At 30.2% G+C, this 24,741-nt stretch overlaps 3 protein-coding genes and 1 pseudogene across 4 annotated transcripts; 3 read left to right on the plus strand and 1 right to left on the minus strand.

Annotated features, from left to right (window-relative positions):
* Positions 1–2,125: 2,125 nt before the first annotated feature.
* Positions 2,126–3,515, plus strand: LOC108914308 (annotated as a pseudogene).
* Positions 3,516–6,313: 2,798 nt separating this feature from the next.
* Positions 6,314–9,051, plus strand: LOC108914313 (synaptobrevin homolog YKT6). The gene is made up of 3 exons (XM_018720088.1): positions 6,314–6,667; positions 6,717–6,988; positions 8,672–9,051. Exons 1-3 carry the CDS (start codon positions 6,478–6,480, stop codon positions 8,807–8,809), a joined length of 600 nt encoding a protein of 199 aa, XP_018575604.1. The 5' UTR covers positions 6,314–6,477; the 3' UTR covers positions 8,810–9,051.
* A 2,512-nt stretch (positions 9,052–11,563) lies between these two features.
* On the minus strand, positions 11,564–15,332 carry LOC108914314. The gene is made up of 2 exons (XM_018720089.1): positions 15,098–15,332; positions 11,564–12,521 (listed from the first exon to the last, which is right to left on the minus strand). Exons 1-2 carry the CDS (start codon positions 15,246–15,248, stop codon positions 11,869–11,871), a joined length of 804 nt encoding a protein of 267 aa, XP_018575605.1. The 5' UTR covers positions 15,249–15,332; the 3' UTR covers positions 11,564–11,868.
* A 4,085-nt stretch (positions 15,333–19,417) lies between these two features.
* Positions 19,418–23,901, plus strand: LOC108914320. 2 transcript variants are annotated; one of them, XM_018720104.1, is made up of 3 exons: positions 19,418–20,058; positions 20,122–20,381; positions 23,304–23,901. In XM_018720104.1, the coding sequence occupies exons 1-3, from the start codon at positions 19,683–19,685 to the stop codon at positions 23,466–23,468; spliced, it is 801 nt and encodes a 266-aa protein (XP_018575620.1). In that variant the 5' UTR covers positions 19,418–19,682; the 3' UTR covers positions 23,469–23,901. The 2 variants fall into 2 exon arrangements, with proteins under 2 accessions (XP_018575620.1, XP_018575619.1); XM_018720103.1 differs by having other exon boundaries at positions 19,418–20,381.
* Positions 23,902–24,741: the final 840 nt, after the last annotated feature.

Here is a 24,741-nt window from a genome sequence, read left to right on the forward strand (position 1 = left end):
CAATTTGAAATATTTGCCATGTCTAAAGAAAAGTGCAAAACAATAAGTAGTATTTATTTTTTAAGAGTGATTTTTATATCTTGCATACAGCTTTAGGACTCAGAAAATGTGAGTTAGTCTCTAATATTAAATCAGTGTACCATATGTGGATATATAGTAGATCTCTTAATGCCTAGATTTAAGAATTGATTCGTATTGTTAGAATGTATATATGTAAACAAACAGAACAATGTTTATTTATGCTTTATATTTATATTTATTCACTGTATTCATACCAGCTTACATGTACTACTTTTCAATGTTGTTGGTTTATTTTGTAAAATTCTTCATTTATAAATTTGTATTTCTGTTTTAATAAATAAATATTTACAAAAAAATTAGCCTATGATGTATTTTATTTTACCTGGAAACTGTAGATATACATATTTTAAAATTATTTATTACTGTCTGTATAAGGTAAATCAAAAAAGAAACAAAATATTTTTAGTTCTTATTAACGATGTGTCTTAATGGAACTTTTGTCTTTACTGGATTTTGTAAATTATTTAGTTTGATAGTTGGCACAATATTTTGGTTTATTTATTGATCTTGCACATGTTCTGATTGTCATGCATCCGCTACATAGGTTTTCCAGTTCTTTGAAGTTGAAAGTACGTGGCTGCTCCTCTTCATCGACTTTTTATTTCTGGTGGAATTAAAATTTTTTCTAGCAAATTTCGCTTTTAGCATAAAATGGTGAAATAAAATATTTCACGCATATTCATATATTTAATACATAGACCACCTAGACTGGCTTATAGAGCGACTGGTGAAAACACTTTGGAGCCTGATTTGGATCCCAGCACTCAGTCGTGTCCTAGCATTTGATGTGTACGCATCGCTGTGATTTCGATAATTGGACGTTTTATCATGGCAAGTGTATTGTAAAACATTGTATAAATAGAAGTGATCGAGTTGGTGAAGAGAGGCGAAAAGTTTCCTTCTTTAGGTAAGTAAAAAAAAAAGGAATATATAAAAGGTAAATATGTACGCCATTTTTCGGTTAACATCACAAGTTTCCAGGGTTAGTTTTATAATTTTGTTCGCCCACATAGTGTAGTGATTAACGTGATATTGTTAAAATATTTTTAGTAATTATTCACTTTATGCGAGTTAAATTTTTAAAATTTTACCAATTCCCGTCATTTCGAGATAGCTGAAAATTAATTAAATATTTTTTCAATTAAAAAAATCGCAAACAAAACTAATTTCAGATTCAGTATTCGTACAGTCAATTAATTTTCAAGATCGTGGTTGTTTGACATATCCATCTCGAGATGTAGTAATATGCTAAGAAACAGAAAAATTAATAAAATATTTAAATAATGATGAAAGCAGAACACCTAGGCTACAGAAAAATAAAATTGTTTATCATTTATTAAAAAACTTTCTGAATGTGAACATATTTGAAAATTTGCATGAACATCAATTTGATAATTTGCCTAACAATTGTAATCTTTTAATAGAACTTGTAAGGGCTGAATGTGAAAAGTATATCGATGTACGAATAAATCATGAAGCCAAATTATTTAATTCGGTGAAATCTACGAAAAGACAAATATTAAATAAATTAATATTATTTAGAGGATAATAAATATATTTAAATTATTTTGTAGTTTTATTTAATATGATACTAAAATATACTATTTTCTGAATTACAAACTTAAAATTGAATATTTGTTATAAGATGCAATATAATGTTTAATATGTAATAAAAATATTACTTAATCCGGATCTGCTTAAAGATGCCCGCGATCAGATTGCCTTCCACACTCCACTTCCCCGGATTTTGCATTCACTGGTACCCGTGCATTGGAATTAGATATGGCCAGTCTAGGTGGTCTGTGATTTAATACTAAATATATTCATATACAGGTATGTAAAAGTAAATGTTATAAGAATGTTATGTCTACCTATCTTATGGCCATTGTTTTAAGCTACGCTTAAGCCTTAAGGAACCTTAAAAATACAATTTGCATTCCACCGTTTACTAAACCCGACTTAAAATGTCTTAAGGCTCCGTAAATATAAGCCCTCGAAATTCTAGGCTTATCTCTGCTAACTATACTTAAGTGGTTGCTTGTACCTAACCTAATTCAGTAATTTCGTTTTATCTGTACTGGAAAAATAAACAAAAAGATGGACAATGATGAATATGATGAAAATGATATCTTTAATGATGATCTAGATATACTGGAAATAATAGAGTATGGCTTTCCTCGAATTATATACCGGAGAAGTGATCACTTCCATACAATGGACAGTTAAACTTTTTTTGAGAAGATACCGGCTGTATAAGGAAACGGTATTGCACCTTGTGACCTTAATTGAAGAAGATCTTGAATTTCCAAGTGATATGTAAGTTCTTAAAAAGCATCAGTGATAAATTAAAAAAATTGTTTTAATTTTTAGTAATAATTATGTATCGCCAATAAATCAATTATTATGTTGCCTACGATTTTACTCCAGTGCAGGACACCTCAGTGTTATTGCTGATAATGCTGGAGTAACAATATCCTCAGCTTCACGTATTATAAAGAGGGTATCGGTAGCTATTGCAAGACTGCACAATAATTTTATTAGAATGCCAACTGAAGGGGACATAATTAGACAGCAAAACAAATTTTATGAGATAGCATAATTTCCGAGAGTGGCTGGATCGATAGATTGCACACATGTAAAAATTCAGTCTCCAGGTAAATATGACGAGAAGAAAATAGATTTTTTCCAACATGTTTCCATATTTTTTTGTTTAATAATCATTTTATTATTTTTAGGTGGAGACGATGGCGAAATTTTTAGAAATCGAAAGTCATATTTCTCAGTGAATGTGCAGACAGTATGTGATACTGATAAAAAAGTAACAGATTTGGTTGCTCGCTGGCTAGGATCTGTTCATGATGCAACCATTTTTAACAACAGTAACATAAATGCTCGTTTTGAGACTGGAGAATTTAATAATACTTTTTTAATAGGTAAATAAAATATTGATTTTATAAAATGTCATAGGTATCTTTGAAGTTATTATGTATTGATCTGTTATTTTAAAATTAACATGTTTACCTTTTCAGAAGACAGTGCTTACCCACTAAAGCAGTATTTATTAACTCCACTGGCTAACCCAGCTACTCGTGCAGAACAGCTTTATAATGAAGCTCACATTAGAACGAGGAATAAGGTAGAAACATTATTTGGAATATGGAAGAGAAGGTTCCCCGTTTTAGCTTATGGAATGCGATTAAAACTTGAGACTGTTTTAATCATAATAACAGCAACAGCTGTTTTACATAATCTGACAATTCAGATGAATGAACCTGAACCTCCACCACCTGAAGAGATCAATATAGATGAGTTAAATTATTTGATCAATATGGCACAAATTCCAGAAGTACAACCTGTAGCACAAAATAATTCGCATGCTTTTAATGTTAGAGCCAACTTAATCAACAATTATTTTGCTAATTTATAAAGTATTTTTGTTATAATCGTTAAAGTCTTTAATACTATTTTTAAACATTTTCAAAACTTGATTTCATTATTTATAACTTCGACCTTCACCCATCGAGTTTGCTAATGAAATTTGAATTTTGATAATATAATGCTCGATATAATGTATTAATAAGCAAAGCTTGTTGTGGTTGACATCCAATTTCCCTGCACAGCTATTTTTAATAAAAAATTAAACTTCAATTCAATTCAATTAAAAATTAAAGTTCAATTCAAAGTTACCTGCTTATACCCGTCTACCTGGTTTTATGCAAGGAACAAAAATGTTAACCAAACTTTGGCATATTGTATACATATTTTACTTTCGATTGGTAATAAATTTATTCAAAAACTCAATAATTGCAATAATGAAAAAAAACTTTAATTTTTTATTAAAAATAGCTGTGCAGGGAAATTGGTTGTCGACAAAATTAACTTTTGTTTATTAATACATTATAATATCAAAATTCAAATTTCATTAGAAAACTTCATGGATGAAGGTCGATCTAGGTCGGGATCTTATACTATAAGTATCGATGAATTGCCATAAAAAGATTATGTTAATTGACATTCAAAATTCAGGGATTTTTTTTTGTTATTCTATATGTTTCGTTATTTAATATTTATTTTATACAAAATAAATATCAATACATATTTGATTGTTTTTATTAAAAATATTTTATAAAAATAAATAATCATTTTTTATAATGAAGCTGCCAATAAAATATTTTTTAAATTAATATATGAACACATTTATTTATTTAAAACTTAGTAATGATAAAAATATACTTAACAATACACACACATCGTCATATTTTAATTTTACCTCAAAAAGTTATAAATCATAATAAAGAGCTTTGTTTTTCTTCTGAAGAAGGTTAGTTTTCAGAGAATGTTCTTCTTTTTGCATACTGACATCAGTTACTATCTTTTTTGTTACCATATCTGCAATTGTCAACCGTTTATCAACTAATACATTATATTTTTCGGCTAAGTGGGAAGAAGTTAAGGCTTTTACTGTTGTTGCTGGACGTCTTCTATTCACAGATTTATTTTTTCGAACTGGTGTGTTTTGGATCTGAAATAGAATAAGATGTATCATATGAATGTGTCAAAAAATAATTATACATAGGTAATTTATCTGTCTACTCCAAAATGACGAAAATATGTAAAAACCTACAATTTATCCAATTTATCTCACGAAGATTAAAATAATTTGCTTTTCGGTGTTTTTTTATTTTTAGTTAGTAAAGTTGGCTTCCGATAGATAGTAAGTACACTTACATCTTCGTGAAATGTCTGAGCGTTTCTTTTTGAAGACATTACCCCCCCAGAAATTCACAAATAGAAGATAGCTATAATATAAAATTTCTTCCAAAGAATCTTTGATATCTAACTACTGTTAAAATTACTGTTTAAACACCAAGTAATATGTAGTGTTTATTATATAGTATTTATAATTATCAATTTTTCAAATATTGTGAGCTATTTTGACAGTTAAACTAGTAAAAGTGCATATCTACCAAATGTTCATTTCGACATCTTTGAAGAGGGCTGCTGAGTGGTGCCTGTAAATCTGTAGGTTTATATTTTTTCCAAGTGTTTTCTTTATTATTATCTGTATCAATATCCTAGAAATGACAAATATAATGAACATTGATGACCTCTATGATTATTTTAAGAATATGTGGGTACAAACCTCAAAATATTCGTCGTCTTCTTGCGCTTCATAAGAATCTAAATCAGTTTCATCCTAGAAATAAAGCAAAACATCATTTGAGAGAGTAGGGAGTACTTTGTGAAACAAGATATTTTTAAAAACAAATAAATGTATTTCACTTTTTTTGCTTGTACTTACATTAGCTGTAGAAGAAAATAAGAAACCATCATTTGTCTTTTGTTTAACGTTATTGTCAATATAGAACCAGGAGTATTTTCGTTATTTACTTCTAATATTATTTCAGTATTAATGCTGTCACTACCAAAAGGGTTAGTCAATCCAAACACCGATTTGTTATTCATAAGCGATAACACCAACTCGTGGCTTGGGTCTTTTGTAAATTTAAGTGTAGTGCCACCTCCTGTTAGATTTATTACTTTTTTTTCACAGGCAACAATTTTACGAACTTCCTTTTTTTTGTTTTCATAAAACTTTTTTAATGATTCTACTGTTCTGTGAATATTATTTGGCGACAATGAGTTAAATTCACCTGCTATCATGTTCCAAGCATTTGTTTTTTGTTGTACAGAAACATTATCGGTTTTTTTATTCTCCACTATATTTTTATAATTTCCTATTACGTTCATTAGTAATTATTTTTTCTTCATTATTAAAATTTGCCGATCGTTTTTTTGGAGGAATTATTTCCATTCTTAAATCTTAATCTTAACACAGAAAAGGCAGTCACAGTTTTGAAGTTTTGAGTCTTCAGAGCACAAAACATATCTTCAGAGTTTTGATTTAATTGAGGTTAAGAAATAGGCATGAAGCTAACAACAAGTGCAAAAAACCAAAAATTAATATTGGCTTTTTAAGTAGACTTTACAAATGAAACTTAATAATTCAGCGGTGGAAACATTACTATTTTAAACGCCCTTAGTTAACTACACTTAAAAGACAATACGGTGGAAATGGCCATTATACCTACAGACGTACAAATTTTTATTTTTTATGTATTGTCATATTTAAAAGTAGGTTCACGTTGGCAACGCTGTAGTTGTCAGTGGTTAGGATTGTCTTGAGGATTGTCTGGTCTGAGGTCTTTGTTGGAAACCCTGCCTGGGAAGAAAAGAAAGAATTGTCAAATGAGAATGACGTGTGTCAAAACTGTCAAAAACTTTGCGTTTAAAGCTTTTGACCGTGTTTTTGTATGTTGAATATTTTAAAATTAAATCTTATAAAATTTTATTAAGTTATGAGCAACTTTTTTTCATTTGTACAAATTTTATAAAATGGTAAAATTATATTGCTTAAGTATTTTATACAAAGGACCGACTAATGCTACTTGGTTAAAATCGGCATATGAATTGCAAAGTTTTAGTTTTTTTCAACGAGGTAGTGTGCAAGAGTTTATGTCATTTTTTTGTAAAACAATAGTGGAACGAACAATACCAGCTTCACGTCAGTCTGTTAAGGAAGGAGGTTTGCATAATGACCTATTTAATTTATTAGTCTAATTAAACATTTTCAGAGTATATGTGTCATGTTTATGTACGAGCAGATAATTTGGCAGGTGTAGTTATATCGGATCATGAGTACCCATCAAGAGTTTCCCATACTCTTATTACTAAAATTTTAGATGAGTTTAGTGAGAAGATACCAAAAGCAAATTGGCCAACTATTCAAGAAAGAGATGTGGCATTTCCTCAGCTACACACATACCTTACGAAATACCAGAATCCTAGAGAAGCTGATGCTATGACTAAAATACAAGAAGATCTTGACGAAACAAAAATTATTTTGGTAATGATACTTAAATTCTTATGATTAGATATTTATAGGAAGATTTCACTTTTTTCGACTTTTGCTGGTTCTCGGTCACTAGAGGATATTAAACTCAGTAATAGCAAAACCCTAAGATTACAAATTAACATTATTATATGGAGGGCTCTGAAGCCTATCAGTGTTAGTCACTGAATATAGAAAGTGGCAACATTGGCTAATTGTAAATCTTGTAATAAAATAAAAATTCCCATAAACATAGTAATAATTATTTTTATTGAGATATAGGTAACATTTCATACATTCATACATTTCATACAGTTCAACTTTAAGAAGAAACCTTCAATAGGTAACTCAATTTCCAGAGAAGTGACTTACACTGATCGGCTTCTGAGCCCTCCATATCATTAAATTTCAGTATTGCTCCATCTGCTGCATAAAATATTAATTTTGACATTGTTTAAATATGATGGTATAATGGATTTTGCAGTGACTTTGATATTTGATATAAAAATTGTTTTGTAGCATTTAGAAAATAAAAAAATGATTTATTATATTTTGTGATGTTACGATTAATGGTATTTAAAATGAGACTGAATATTAAATTCAGGTCGTTCTTGTTGCATTTAGGTTGAAATAAGTGATGGGAAAGGGAAACAAACTTAAAAATATTATTGTCCAAGAAGTATAATGCTTCCAATATTAGTAATTTTTTCTGTTACGACATCCTCTTCTCAAAAATAAATATAATCCAATATTCAATTTTCGGGCACCAAATCAAGCAATTATTAAATATTTTCCAATTTTTATTTGTATCCTGAAAAAAGGTTTTTGCCACTTACCATTTTTTATCTTTAAGTGGCCAACAATAGGACAAGTACTTGATGTTCTTGGCCATCTTAATTATTTTCAGTTTACATTTTTATTTTTTTATTCTGGATTTCTGCTCGTATGAGTACAGAATTTTTCATAATGAACTGACAGATACAACTAGGTGTCATTTTATTTTTCAGAAAATGATTATTTTTTTGTACCTTAAATTTTAATTTGGTATTAGCATTCTAGTTTTTAAATTACATAATACCGTAACTTTATGAAAAATGAAGATCTCAGGGAGGGCAACCCCTACTCTAATTTTTTTATTTCTTGAACAAAATATTTCATCATGAATGAAAATTTAATTGGTGTTCTATTAAAAAAAAAATACATTTATTTTTGGCAGTACTTCAGAAATTAACAAATATATTTGGTTATTTTTCTAGCACATAATAATGCTGAACTATACTTTTAAATAAAAGTTGTAGACTGTATTGTCCAGTAATATGGAAGATTTCTATATGATTCTCCTTGTAAGTTTTTTGTTTATCAATAGCTGTTGTTTATTAATGAGGACTCCAAAGATAATTACGGGTGAATTAGTGGTATTTCTTAATATTGCTACTACTGAAATCATGATGACTTGAAATTAAATTCTATTTTTTTTTATATCTGCTGTGAATTAGTCTATATCAATAAACCAATTTTAATATTCTATATGTGAAAAATACAATATATGGTATAACTTTTTTTTGATATCCTATTTACCTGCCTACCTATCACAATAAAATTGTTACCATTTTCAGATAAAGGATATTATTTGAAATCATTAATACATAACAAAAACATGTCAATTGAAATATATAATACTTAGATTTTCATTTTCAGCATAATACAATACAAGCAGTGCTAGAAAGAGGAGAAAAATTGGACGACTTGGTTTCAAAATCAGAAGGATTAAGTATTCAGTCAAAGGCGTTTTATAAAACAGCAAGGAAAACAAATAGTTGTTGCTCATTTAGTTAAATAATGACATTCCTTTAATATTACTATTTTATTTTAGCCAAAAAGTTGTAACGTTAATGTATGTAATTTATGCAGGGGTAAACCGTCATGTATTGGAATTATGAGCTTCGTGTATTTATATGCCATGCCAAAACATATTGTAAATTAGTGTCTCTGATTTTATCTAACATAATTTATATAAGATTTCCGTAAATTGAATTAATTCATTTACAGTATACTGAAAATTTAAAACAAATTATAAATTGTATATTGATGTAAAAATAAAAAGTACCACGCATTCAACTGATCTATTCATTTAGTATAAATGGTTGATTATTGAAACGGTTGATATACAATTGATTACATCAAACAAAATTATAATTTATAAATGTCATTTCTTTTTAATGTAGTTCATGTTTTGCACCAATGTTTTGATGAAATCTTATTTTTAATTTCTAAATAATTATTTTTGAAAGCAATAATTCCTTTGCAAAAGAAAACGGTTAATGTAAAATATTTGGTTTCAAGACATAATACGGTAAACAGCAAAAAAAAATATTGCTTTAGATTGCATTTTCAAAAAAGAGAACACCAAAACATTTTAATTGTTTTTTTTTTGTTACCTTTCGTGTATATTTGATTTTCTCAGGTTGTTGCCAAAAGGGAAATTTAAAGTAATATTTTTATAAGTGTAGGATGTTTGATGATTTCTATGTAGATCCACAGAGAATTTTTGACTAAAAAATTTCAAAACAAATTTGCAAAATAAAATAATAAAATTGCCAAGTATTTTCTTTCATAATCAACTAATAGAAACAGATGTTTTCTTGTTTTTTGCAAAATTTTTATTTTTAAAGTTTACAGCATTTTTTTGAAGTTTGAGAAATAGAATGAACCAAATTAAAATATAAACGGATATTCTATACAGAAAAATTTACTTTGCAAAAAATAAATAAAACATTCGATTACATCTATTAGTAGATTAGGAAAAAAATATATTTTGGAAATAAACAGGGTGTCCCATAATTATACACTTGAATATCTCGTCAAGGAAGCTACCAATTCGAAAATAACCCTTAAGAAAGTTGTTGCGTTCAGAGAGGAATATTTAATGGTGTCATTCAATTTAACTTTGACGAAGAAAAAGAGCCTTAAGTACCTATCTAAATATAGACGAACGTATCTATCTAAACGTAAACGAGCCTTAAGTACCTATCCAAACGTAAAATTTTGAGGTCTTTCTGAATCAGGGGTCAAAATAGGGGTTGAAGGTCACCATTCGATATCCCCCTTCGAACCTAACAACTTTCGTAAGGGTTATTTTCGGATTGGTGGCTTCCCAGACGAGATATTCAGGTGCGTAATTTAAAATATTTTGTCCTTGAAATATCCTTCAGAGGTTATTCAGCAATATGCCTTATCCTTAAATACCGCTCTAAACTTAAAATTTTGCTCTCTTTCCGAATCCAGAGTCAAAAATAGAGGTTCCTATTATAAAAATTAAATTTTATCTTCAGATGACCTTGAAGCTCAAATCCAAGGTCACTATCAGATGCCCCCTCCTAACCCAATAACTTTCGTAAGGGTTATTTTCGGATTGGTGGCTTCCCTGACGAGATATGCAGTTGCCTAATTTAAAATAGGACACTGTATATGCAACTGTTTTTGAGATCTCTGAATCGACCACGACTATTTTAATTTAATTACGCAAATTTTATTCTAAAATCACTAAAGTTCTCAATGTGGGCGTAGGTATATAATCTAAAGTGGAGAACACATCTACGCGATCACGATCGTGATCACCTTTTTCAGAGAACGCACATGCGCCATGATGATATTTGTTGAGACAGAATTCCAAGAAAGCCCCTATGTCACTTTCTTGGAATTAACCGCATTCGACACCCGAGCTAGAAATACATTGGCGGCAGGGGATAATCTAAGGAATTTTAAGAACTACCCAAAATCAAACCCTATGCTAGCTTAAAGAAAGCGCCCGAAAAATTCGATGTGTGCAAATAACAGACACGCATTTTTTTATACAAACAAATAAGGAAGGAGGTCTACTTCTAATAATCAAATTTTGTAACTGACCTTTTTAACTTTTAGCACTAACTTTTTTTTTTTTTAAGAACTGCCTTTTCAGTTAGGACTAACCCTTAGATTATTCGCTGATTGGCGGAAAAATTGAAGGCACGCCCCTGCTGCGGTAAATTGTTACAGTAATTCCTATATCACAACTTTATTGGTTTATTCTTGGAGTTCTATCTTAATAAATATCGTACGGATTGTACTAGTGCACAAAAATGTCTAACTTGTGGGAAGAAGTTTTGCTATTTGCGGTATGAAGAACGACTACTTAATTAATTACTTAGAGAGGGTAAGTAAGGTAATAAAGTTATGAAATTAATTTAAATAGCGTAGGTACCTATTTTATAAATCTGGCCTGTCGTATCTATTTCAATTTAGTAGGTTAACTATTTATCATAACGTTTATTTTACAGAAAAAGAACTGTTTGGTTCATTTCATTACATAATATTAACCTGAAGTGCAAAAAGAAGGCGAATTGCACAAATTGTATACCGATTTTCGTAGAAATCTTAATTGTTTTACGCGTATTTTAGAATGGATTTTGAACCGATTAATGCCACTGAACGATTAGCTGACTTATAATAATTTGTTAGTTTTTACAAACGGGTACAATTTTGTTGATTTAGATAAAACAAGTTTATTTGTTATATTTTTTTATTGAAATAAATTGTGTTAATACAACAAAGATAACTTAGTAGATTTTTGGATTGCCTATCTAAAATCTTAAATATCTTTGCGACATAAATCATGTTACCAGACGCTATAAGATCCTTCCGGTATATTTTGTGCGTTGGGTACAGAACCGGATTAACCTATAGTGAGGTCCGCGTCTACGTAGGCCCTCTTTCCAAAAAAAGATATTAAATTTCAAAACCTAATCAACAACTTGTCGATATAAAATTTCAAAACACTTTTTGGTTTGATCTTGCCGAGGCCCACCGATCTCGTACCCCCACCTTAATCCGGCCCTGGTTGGGTATACATATATTCATCATTTGTCGATTTTATTTATTGTGGAGCTGGACAAAGCTGAAGAGTCTACAGAAAAACTTGATCCTGCCAGATTTTCTGCTTGAGTTTCTGCTTCTGCTTGTTGCGCTAACTCTTCTTCCATTATTAATTTAGCGATTTTATATTTGACTAATGTTTGACGTCGTATAGACAGTTTCTTTACACTAGCTGCATATCCTTGAAACATTAAATCTATTTCATCAGGACTTGATTCAGTGTTTTTATGTTGATGCTTTTCCAAAAAATTTATAACTTTGTCAACAAAAGTAGTTTGTGACTTTGGTTGTTCAGGCCTTTTTCTTTTAGTATATAGGGTTTTTTCCTGATGTTTTTCTTGGGTGTTGTTTATTTCAAATGGCAAAATTTCTATCTTCGTAATTTCACTCTGAACATTAGAAGTGTCGGTTTCTTCAGCACCTGCTTCTGGAGACGGTTCTGCGCCAAGATCGGAAATATTGAATTCTGTGTGACCAAACTGTAAGAAGGGCCGGAATGCTTCCATGTGTTGTGCCCAAGGCCATGACTTGTAGCGGCAAATAGACTTGGCTTGCTGTCCAGTTCGGGTTTTTTTAGAACGTAGGTATTTTGAGTAACAATCTCTCAAGTTTTTCCATCGTTTTTTGAGGTCATTGCCTATAAATGAATATAATATAATTTTTATTCATAAAATATCCATTTCTCGAATCGAATATTATTTTCTTGCAAAAAGGGACAACATAACTAAATCAAATACAAAAATTTTACAGGTAACCAATTTCGGTAAAACAGACTGTATTACCTGTATTATACAGTAAAGAGTAAATACATACTCGAATGCCTAACTTATCGTTAATTTTACTGACATTTCTAGGGCTAGTTATCAATTGTCGAAGAAACGTGGATTTATAGAGAACCACCTGCAACCAATTTATACGCCTGAAGCAACAATAGAATTATGGAAAAGATATATATAAAGGCCTACAAAGATTTTTGGCAATTTCCTAATTGTTTCGGAAGTATAGATGGCAAACACGTGACTATCGAATGTCCCCAAATTTGCAGATCGAACTACTCAATACTCATTAAAAAAAATTCCATATGGCGATTGTTGATCCTCAGTATAAATTTATTTGTATAGATGTAGGTGGATATGGTTAAAACAGTGATGGCGGTATCTTCGAAACATCAGCTATGGTTATGAAATTTGCAAGGGAAACCATGAATGAAAATTTCTTACGTTTTAATTGGTAATGAAGCTTTTACACTTTTACCTTAAATCCAGGACCGTCTTTACGCACAGGCCTAATAGGCCCGGGCCTAAGGCCCCGGGCATGTTGGGGGCCACGACATTAGAATCAATCGCGAAAAAAAATTATTTATTCCAATATATTGCCGATGAAATTTTCCAACAAAAAAGACCTTAGAACTCCCATAGTATAGTCTTTCCGAAGTCAGTTGAACATGTACAAAAAAGGCGAGCAATAAAATTTAATGAGTTTCATAGGCGTCCCTAAAGAAGTTTTCTGCTAAAGGTAATAAATTATAATTTGTAGAGGTCTTTTAATATCTCATGAGCCGCGAAATGCGTGGCGTATCCCTATAATTCTTCTAATAAGCACGTTGTGAAAACATTGACCATGTGCATCATTACAAGTAGAAATGAACTAAGGCCCTCGGGCATCAATAAAGTCAACTGGCGAACGTTGGTTATATATATTTTTATTGTTTAAATTAAAATAATAAAGAATAGGGCATTTTATTATGATATTTGTAATCGGATCAAAGGCTTGTTTACGATAGAGCTCGAGAGAGACTGTGAATAATAGGTGTAATGTTTTTAGGACGTAGAATAATTTAGGCGACGGTCGGAATTATGTTTCTGCGCATATGAAGGTCAAAGCTCATAAGATTTTAAAACATCTCTATATAATGTGTAGAAAATTTCTATTATATGTTCATTTGACCAACAACATATTTTAATTTATATATCCTCAAATAATTTTATTATATTGATGGTAAATTTCGTTTTGTTCCGTTTCAAAAGGTCTCCAAAATGTCTTGTTGTAATAATATTAGTAAACAAAATGTCTCTCTTATTTCTCCTTTTCGCAACTGTAATATGAATGATTAATAGAAGGTGCCTATAATAAATTAAAATTACTTGAATCACGCATTGCTGCACTGCACTGCCCGACGACTTGTCGACAACTGAAATTTATGACGCAGTCGGCCAGACCAACAGTGCTGCGTAACGCCGTTTGCACATACATTTCACCTGCACGTTTAGTTCGACCAGACCTATATATGGGTATGGCTAAATAAAGATGGGAACAAGTTTTTCAAATATTTCAATGCCGAGATGCTGCTTCAGCGACCGAACCTGGTACATATTGTCATCCTCTTGGTTCTTCAATTGATATCGGAAAGACTATAATAACAATAAAATAATTAATTACATTAATTATNAACCTCTTCAAAAATAATGTTGAATAACAATTCTTATAAGCTTTAAAATCCCCATAGTAATAACAATAAGTAATTAATTACATTAATCATTTAATGTAATAATATTTATTATATAATATAGAAATGTAACATTACAATCACACGAACTTGCATTCGTTGCAAGCAAATGTAATAACAGGCTTGTTTTATAATTGCTACACTCTAAGCTTGTCAAAACGCGCATGAAGATTCCGCGCCGCATGGGGCAATCTAGTCGCGCATGCGCGCGCTACCAGAGCAGAGCTCGCGGTAAATTTGAAAGACACTGGACCAACTTTACACAAAAATAATCCTAGTCCGTACTCGAAATAATTCTAAACAGATATTTTTTACACGGAAAAATTCTACACAGTTTTTACACATAATTTTTTTATATATAGCAAATATACTATCCTATGTAAAATTATTTCATAGATGGTGTAGGGTTATTTTTAAATAAAGTTTGTCCAGTACCATTTGAAATAGTTGCTTATGTGCTTATTACCTAAGCTTCTAATAAAAGCGAATTACGACGATATAAGTCCAGCTTTTGATATTCGAAAGGTTTGATGCGTTTTTTCCACATTTACTGGGGGCCCCATCGATACTTGGGACTTGGGCCTCATACCTTGTAAAGACGGCCCTGCTTAAATCCCCACTTAATGAAACCATTTTCTTATAGACAATTACGATATGACAACAATACGGAAAGATCAAATAATTCTATAAAAAAAAAGTTTGCTTACCTCCTGTTGTCCCTAAATTTAGTTTCTTACTAATTTCGTTCCAAACCTTGTTTTTAACACGAACATTCTTATAATCAGGGTGCGACAGATCGAAGAGTACTGGATATTTTTTAATAATTTTAATTAATTTCTCTGTAAATTCCGTACTCATATTGGTGCGTTCTGAACGTCAACAAATTATATCGCTACGATCACAGCGATTTAATATTGCATGCAGTCGTAGCAAGTTTGTGCGGTTCCATTAGACGATGACGAATACAATCGCGATCGCCATCGCAATCGTGAACGCGTAGATGTTACTGCACCCTGTTGACCAGTGGCGGAACTTCAAAGTTTGGACTTACCCAACAAAATTAATTTCCAACATTTTCCACATGAATTATTGAATTGAATTGAATGAATATGTCGAAAAAGTCATTACCATATACATTTTTGCATGCTAGAGGTAGTAGGGAGCATAGCCAATCACCAATGTTATATAGGTGGCACTGGCATAACGCCATAATTTCTACGCAACTGATTTTCTCCAATTTTCCGTGAATTTGGAATTTCTAACATAGTTAAATTTGTATATATAATATAAAGTTTGTGTTCTTTCGGCACTCTGTCCTGTTACCTCTAGTAAAATGCGAAATATATATTTTCTTTTTACATTTTCATTAATACATTTAACTTAAAATCGCATTTTTAATACAACTTCGCACATTCAGACAAACTCATAAAAATGATCATCGACACGTGACCGTAGAAATAGCGATAACTCATTATTGTCGAGTCTTTGCACAAGTTTTTTTTTAATTTTTTGGAAGGAAATTTGCCCACAAGTGTTGCAATATTCCAATAACAAAATTGTACAGATGATTCTTTGGGTAAAAATAAGAAAAATAGATTGTATGAACATAATCTCCTAAATGGCTTAATTTTCGTGATATATTCAAGGTCTTTTATTCAGGCTAAATAATGCATACCTACAACTTAAAAATTCGCATTGCTACTAACAACCCCAGAATTTCGAGGCGACTAAGTATTTTGAAAAGTTGGTAAGTGTAAAAATCACATTACATTTTACTGACAATGAGATGAGCCATAAATAGTGTCTAGTCTAGATGTTGCTTCAAAGCTGTCCTTATATGCAATTATTCTTAATAAAAAATTGAAATTGAGATCAAGATAGGTTTTTTTATGTAATACGTACCTACGTCGAAGACTTATATCGTAAACATTATTTTGTTGTAGTAATCTGACAAGTTTTTTTATTTGACGTATGCCATTTGTGAGTTATTTGTAAATCTTTTTTACCATATTTTTTATAAATAAAATTTTAAATGCATTGTGACCATCAAAAGTTCAATAAAATCACTGACAGAAATTAATATTTTTTGAGGAGCAATGGGTTCTCTTAGAAAATTCAATGTTTACTGAACATTTGATGACGAAGTAGTTTTTAAAATATTATTTAAGTATATATAAAAATATGGATTTTTTTTGTATAATGCGTAGTTTTACAATTATTGACTATTTATTTTATACTTACTATTAAAAAAAAAATGTAACGATAATGTAGATTTTTTTCTCCTTGAAATACATTTAGGAAATACACTTGTCGAATTTCTAAAATACTTAATGGCCTCGAAATCCTAAGAATTTTAGTAGTAACATGTATATCCAGTATGAGTTTTTATCTTTAGTTTATGTCAAACATTTAGGATATCTATAGGTTCATACAAATTTAAGAAAAGGTCACGCAATCACCGATATAAAATTTCAAACACTTTTTGTTTTGATAAAAAAAAAACAGTAATAAATTTCAAAACCATAACAAATTTTTCTTTGATTATAAAAAAAAGGTCACGCAATTACCAACTTGTCGATATAAAATTCAAACACTGTTTGGTTTGATTGAAAAAAACAAATTGCCAGATTTTGTCGAAGCCCCTCGATATCGTGAGGCCCGGGGCTACAGCCCCCGTAGCCCTCTTTAATCCGGCCCGGTGTATAATAACCACTAATTTTGGGCATAATTTAGGAACACGTTAGATGTTACATGCTTGCAGCACTAATGATATTTGATCGCTTCTTTATGTCATACAATGGGAAATAATGAAATGAAAAAAATGTTGGTTTCTGTATACTTTCCACTTTCTGTGTTAACGGAACGTGTGAATTTTATTTGAAATAAATAAATATGTATTTTAATAGTTTTTCTACAAATCGTGTATGAAAGTAGCGTTACATGTTACATCAAATCCGTACAAACATCGTTACCTTTTTATTGCCTGCTTTCATTGTCCTACCGTCAATTATACTTCTAGAGATTTTCGTGTCTGTTGTTTGTATTTTATAAATTGTTCTGGGAAAATAGATGTTTCAGTTGACTCAGATGAATAGGGATTTACATTTTAATTACTTATTGGAAACCTTACTATAAAATTAAAAGACCTCGTCTGCAGCAGTCATACAGAAATGCTAATATAGAACCCAGTTTTGTGGTTTCCCAGATTCACCCACTTTTCCACCTGCTGATATATTTACCTGGAAATAATTAAATTTAAAGTATCTAAAGGAATAATATACGGAGTGTCTAATAAATGTCAGAAGATGGGGTGGGACTATATCGCGAAATTTCAAATTATATGTTGTGTTATGAAAGAAATATCCTCTTATTGGATTTCGATAGGACTTACTTACTTTAGAGTAAAATTGGTATTAAAAGTTCTTGAATCCCACGAAAATGTAAAAATCACCAAATCGGCTGTTCAATTAGTGTATCAAACTTTATTACTAGGCTATACGTTCAAAAATAAGGAAAATTATAGTAAACACAGGTTCGAAATTACTTCCTATTAGGGAGCTATAAGGGCTCTGAGGAGGAACCGTAATTTCTTTAGAAAGAAGGGTATTTTTTTTAATTCCTTTGTCAAATATAATTTTAAAGTTTGGAATGCTAATTATGGGACACTATGTAGCTATAACAAGAAACAATGTATACTGTATAATAGATATTAAAACATCTAGTAAAAACCCTTTTCTCATAAAATTTGTAAATGGTTCTAGTTCTAAAAGAACGATTTATAGACAATGATCTCATTTACAAATAAACCTTTGTTTTTTAAATATAAATCAAATAAATATTTGATTTTTATTTTTGTGTTTATCAGGGAAAAAACATTCTACTTTAGATATCTGCTTCCAGTCTGAGTCTAACTTTAAATTTTTACCCTTGCTTATTGTTGTTTTCGTGTATTATTTCTTAATCTATGACCTGGTTTATATTTGCTACTAAATATCAAAAACTAAATTCGTGTCAAATGAAAAGAAAAGAGTAACATCTTTTGTTGCTGAAATATTCTATCAAGTTCCAAACTATCTAACATTTTCTACTGGTTTTCCACAAGGTTCCGTTTTAGGACCTGTTTTATTTATTATTTATACCAGCCAATTCGTTAAATTTGTTAAATATTGCGTTCTATGCATATGTACTCTGATTCAACTTTATTATTAATTAAATTCCTTAGATTATGAACTAGCTACTGATATTATTAGTGATATATAATTATTTATGACTTTTCTAAAAATCATCAACTAGTTTTGAGCCCTTCAGCTGAGGTTTTATTTGGAAATAAACGTATTGTTTCTAACTTGGACAATTTGATTAAACTTGAATAAATGAGTTCAAGATTTCTGAAAGCGTCAAAAATGTAAGTTTAATTTTAAATCCGTCATTAAAGTTTATAGAACATTTTGTAAATTCATACAAAAATCGTCCAATACATTAAATGCTCATTTTAAACATGGTAAATCAACAACATCCTAATTTACTGTGCTTTCTTCAAAATAAAATTTCATTCCAAAGTACATAATATTCGATGAAAAGGCACCGCCATAAAACTGCTTTCTTTGAAAGAGTCTTGAAATGTGTCATATATAAAATTTACAATAAATTTTCTTCAGATGTGACATTTTTTACATAAATAAATTTAAATCTTTATAATAAAGAGTATAATTAATAGAGCAGGATTTAAGATGAAAATATTTGCGTTATCTACCTCTTAGGTATGTACTTATTCCTTCTAATTTCAACTAACTTGAAATTTTTTATTTAAATTTAATGATACAATGAATTAGGGGTATATGAAAGACAGTGCTCCTTTATTAATACATATTTTGCATGTTTTAAAAATGTAGCAAAATTATTCGCATACTCGAACATATATGACAGAACTTGTGGTTTCACGAGAAAATACGGATCACTTTCGATTAATGCTGGCAGTTACGCGTTAAAACCTTGAATCATAAATTAACTCAGTAGCTGGAAGTGTATTGCTGGGAACACCACGACAGAAATATCTGTTGTATGTTAAACGCAACTTGAAATTGCTTCACTCACAGTGCTGCTTGAAAAACGAAGCATTTAAAAGAAGCCGCGCATTGTGTTAAATTTAGTTTTAAATGTGATCTTTGATGAGCATTGTTATTTATAAGAGTTATAACTTATAATTAGATGTGTGAAATATTTGTAATTTTGTTGGCGAACAGTAAGTGGAAGAAGTGTATTTCTGTGCGGTGATTTTAGAAAGTTAACAAAATGAGTGTTACGTATTCACCCCTTCGGGACGCTGATCGTGTTAACACTGTAGGAAACATTGATTTAGCCCCCAAACATAATACAGAACCCGCAGCGGCTCCTCTATTGAATCCCTCTGCACCTCTCGCTAGAATTGAACTGGATGAAGACCTAGATGATAGAGAAATCGTTTCAAAACCCTACCCAGGGGTGGACGACGGATTTTTCACAGGGAAAGACAAAAACGATCATCCCGACGTTGAAACTATAAACCCAGAACACCCAAAACAACCTGATCCAGACGTGGAAATCATCCCAACCCATCCAAAAGATCCGGAACCCATTGAGCCTCCTCATGAGATTCCTGATGTAACTACAAGGAACGGTTTTCCTGGTGGTAATACTGACGATATCGACGGGAAACATGACAATTCTAATAGGCCCTTGACTCCTTCTACAGGTAAACCAACTTTTCCCTATGCCCCAGGGTATGGATTTCCCTATGGGCATGACTTAGAAGTGGGTAGCATACCCGGTGACCCAGAATCTATACCTGATGTGAACGTTTACCAACACAAGAAGACTTTGGCTCAAGGCATGATGGACTTGGCTCTGTTTTCGGCCAACGCAAACCAATTGAGATACGTTTTGGAGAGCTTTAACCGTCATCCTTACTACTACCCGAGCTTAGGATTGATCTCAGTTAGCTTAATATTACAAGTAAGTTTCGTAATATAATAACAAATAGAATCAGCAATAGCAATATAGTTGTATTTGTTATTTATGCCTTATATGCAAAAAATTCATATCGAGAGCAACGTTTTTTGAAAATATCTAAACGCTGAACTGAGGTTAGTTGGTAAAGTAAAACAGGTTCAGATTATATTTTTATTCCATTGACATTAACCATAAATAGTGTTTCATGATCTTAAGTAAACCAGGTCAGTTTAAAAGAAATAAAAAATATGTATGTGTCTATGCAGTTATAGGTATACGAGTATGCACCTATGTGAAAAATACATATATGTAGGTAATAATTTAATTAAAATATATATATATTTTTTGCCTATTTTACTAATCGATAGGTTTAATTGTCCTTGACCTGAAACAAAGATAAAGGAAATAATATTTTAAATAATATGAGGTTTATTATGCAGTTCTAATAGTTAAAATTAAACGCAATTTCATTTGCAGAACAGGTCTACAGGTCAATTTTCTTACTGACGTAATTGTTTCACGACACTGACCTCTGATAACAAAGTCGTGAGCTCTACCATTCGCTTTTCTTTTGACATTTAAAATGAATTTTAACGTTCTTACAAAAAATTTTGCAGCGATTGTACTTTCGTCTGACATAATTATATCTACATCGAAAAATATGGTATTTATGAAGTTACCGACTTCTAAATGGTTGTACAAGGTGTTCCAATTAGTTCAAGCAATTAACACAATAAATAAAAATACTCTAAACTCAAATATATATTTGTAAAAAGACGCCTATTTCGTTTGCTACTTTTTTTTTGTTTAATTTTTTTATAGGAAATATAACAACCCTACGTTATTTTACACCCCTTGAAATCCTTTTTTAGTTATAAAAAAATTATTTTAATTTTTTAAAATTGACCCCTTTTTGATATTAGTTAGTAAACAATTAATTATTATACGTTCCAGAAATGGCCTTTTTTAGACTTTAGTGATTTTAGTGATTAAAAGGGTAGTATATTACCTTAATGAGTTGTAATCGTATAAATCGGAACTTCCTGTTATAAAAATTGAAAATTTACTTTCAATGAAGATAGAAAATACATATAAGTATTTTCTCTCCATTTAATTTGAATCCTGAAAGGTATCTGTAAAATCTGCAGGTTGATATCTAAGTACCTATTTTGCAATCATTTTCCTCAACAATCTGCGATGAATCAATTCTTAAACATACTACGTTTTTCTTATTCGAGTACCTCTTGTATCCAACAATTGAATTTTCAAAAATATGTGTTCATATATGGCACTTTGCAGATGTATGAAGCTGTAGTTGCTATTTCAGTTTTATTTTCAGTTCGGAAGATCTAATTGTTTAGTGAATTAAAGTCCAAATTTTGCGTGCAATATGGGAGATAATATTAACACATCTTTATATTTACAAATAAGTGTACTAACTTAATACACATACCATAAACACAGAGATTACATCAATGTTATTATTGTAAATACATAAATATTTATTACTAGTAAGTTGTTAAATGAATTTTAATCCAAAGTATACAATAAATATCTAATTTTATACATCCAGGTATATAATTTTTTTCTTTCGCAATTTATTTGAGATAATTTGTCTTAAATTAAGATGCTGGACTAATAGAGTCAACCCTTAAGCTAGATCTGCTGCTGTTTCACAAAATTTAATTTTTACTTCAACATCAATAGTGAATAACTTTTGAAGGAGTAAATTTATGCAAAAATGCTAAGAGGCCTTTTTTTGTAGAGCATTAAATTTTCTTTGAAAATCTGTATTGTTCTTTTTCAGATATTATTTTGTTCGTTATTTAAAAAATTCCAAAGTTAAAAAGTCAAATCGAAAAAACATATCAATTTTCAAGGCTTGATTACATTGAAACGGCTCGTCTGCCGAAAATTTTCAATCAGACCTTTTTTGTGCGGCATTCAATTTCCTTCGAAAATATAAATTTTTTTTTTACCTCGATGGTTTGGCGGTTTTGACGCAAAAATGGAATCAGTAATAAAAAATCGAAACTAGCGATGATAGACCTCTTAAAGCTAATACTAAGGGCTCATACTCTCACGATATATATTTTTTTGTCATTCTGAATGATATTCTCGATATATCTTTCAAAAAAAATAGTCGATTTTTTTTGGTTTAGTCTAGTAGGTATACTTTTGTATATAAACAAGGGTAATTAGTCTCTATTCAACAAAACTAAAGGGTGTTCCAATGTGTCGGGTACAAACAAAGAGTATGAAACTACCACAAATTCTTAGAGGCATAATAAGACGATTTAGCTAAATTTACCTTTATCCAAAGTTGATTCGTTTAGTCGGTAGAGAGAACTTTGGAAAAAAAAATTGTTTTGCTTCTTATTTTTACCTCAAGAATCTTGTATCAGAACATTGCTACACCTTATATACCACTTTTCATTCCAAATGTTGTGCTCTGTAACAAGCGAAATTATGTGTATATTTTTCTTATTAAAAATCAATAAAGTTATGAATTTCAGGCAAACCATTTCTTTTAAAATCATTATCAATAATGTTGAATAGAAAGGACATACTCGACACAAAGAAAAATATTTTATGTTGAAGTGAAAATACCAGTGATTCATTAAAAATTCTTAATAAAAATGCGTCATACACATGTGCATTTATTTAAATAAGTACCTATGCTTTAATAAGGACATGTAATTACATTTATTACGGTGGGAAATACATAATTAGAATGAAATTAAAATTGCTTCCAGTCTAAAGGACAAACATAATACAGTTTTAAAATCGAAGCGTTTCTATAATAATATGAAGCGTACAGTACTATAAATAATATCAGATAAAAAAATGTTTGTTGCATATTTCATTGTTCACGCAATTACATTTAGAACAGCTTTACGTATGTTTTTTTTTTTCATTTTTCAGGTTGCTGTGGGAATAGGTCTCATTTGGAACGCAACTTACAACGTAAAGGATGAGAAAGAAATTTGTATAGCAAACAAAATTAGCAATTTTACAATAATTGGTATATTTTTAGTAACGGTAATCAATGTATTCATATCTGCATTCGGAGTTGCTAATCCGCCTTGATTTTTTTAGATAACTAAGTGGTACCTAACTGATTCTATTTTAAATAAATGTAAATGGAAAGTGTTCAGGGTAATGCAATTTTACATTCAGATGCTTCGGGAATGACGTCTTGCATTACTTTTGAAATATTAATTATAAGAAACATTTTTCTTATTTTATCGTTAAGTAAGTTAAAAATGTTTACAAATTTGAATAAAAAACATTGCTAATTTTCTCAGGGATTAATGCAAAAAATTAACAGGTAATTACTTGGAAACCTTTGACAAGGAAGCTTCAAAAAAATGGTTTAAAGCGGTCGGCTTTATTATTCCAATAAATTACAGATAATACCTATTAATCTTTTAGTTTACTGCCAATGAGAAAATCCGTTAAAAGTAAAAGTCATGTAAAGGACACAATTTAAAAATGTCAGTTTCTTCATAACTTACCGGAAGTATCTAAGTAAGCAAGTAAAGTTGTAGAGTCGGTAAGAAAATAATCTTTCACATTATTTAAATATTTGAAACTGAATTACATAATTTACTTTAAGATATGTTTCTTAAATCTTGAGCCAGATTATAATGCATTGACTTAATATAACGTATGCCACAACTTATTGCATCATTTCTATTTGTATTTACATTATTCATTGACCAGGAGAGCACCTACGCATCCTGCTCAATAGTTTCTTGAATTAATTGTTGGGATATAAAATAGTTAGCAAGTCTACTTGTGGATAGACAGTGATTTCAAAATTGATGTAATTTAATTTAATTCTCTGAAATACTAGTAATAATATATTCACGTTAAATAAAAAAAATATTGGGTCTTTCAAAATTAATAAAGAATATAGATCTGACCAATATTTTTGAAGCAAATGTCTAGGTACCTAAGTGTTATTGTGATTGTTCATAATATTTATAAGGAGAAAATAAATGACGTATTTTTAAATTAAGTATATACTTATCTGTCTTAGCCTTTGTTTTAAATTTTTTGTTTGTTTTATGTTAAATTAAGCTTATAGGTATGTATATATGCTAATACTATTATTAAAAATGTTTGTTTGTGCTAATAGCTGGCCAAACATAGCGTCTTTCCTTTTAAAAATCCTATAGCGTGTTGCAACAGCATGGTTAGACGACAAGAAATAATAGATTAGAGTGGGTAGTGTATTTTCAGTTCCACAGAAATAATCGTTAATGTGTGACCACAGCATTTGGCATGTTACAAATTGCATGTGTATATAACATACTACAAATGCGCTATTGAATGTATTTGTTATTTTATATATATA

The sequence above is a fragment of the Anoplophora glabripennis genome, unplaced genomic scaffold (assembly GCF_000390285.2).
Source record: "Anoplophora glabripennis isolate ALB-LARVAE unplaced genomic scaffold, Agla_2.0 scaffold865, whole genome shotgun sequence".
Taxonomy (NCBI): domain Eukaryota; kingdom Metazoa; phylum Arthropoda; class Insecta; order Coleoptera; family Cerambycidae; genus Anoplophora; species Anoplophora glabripennis.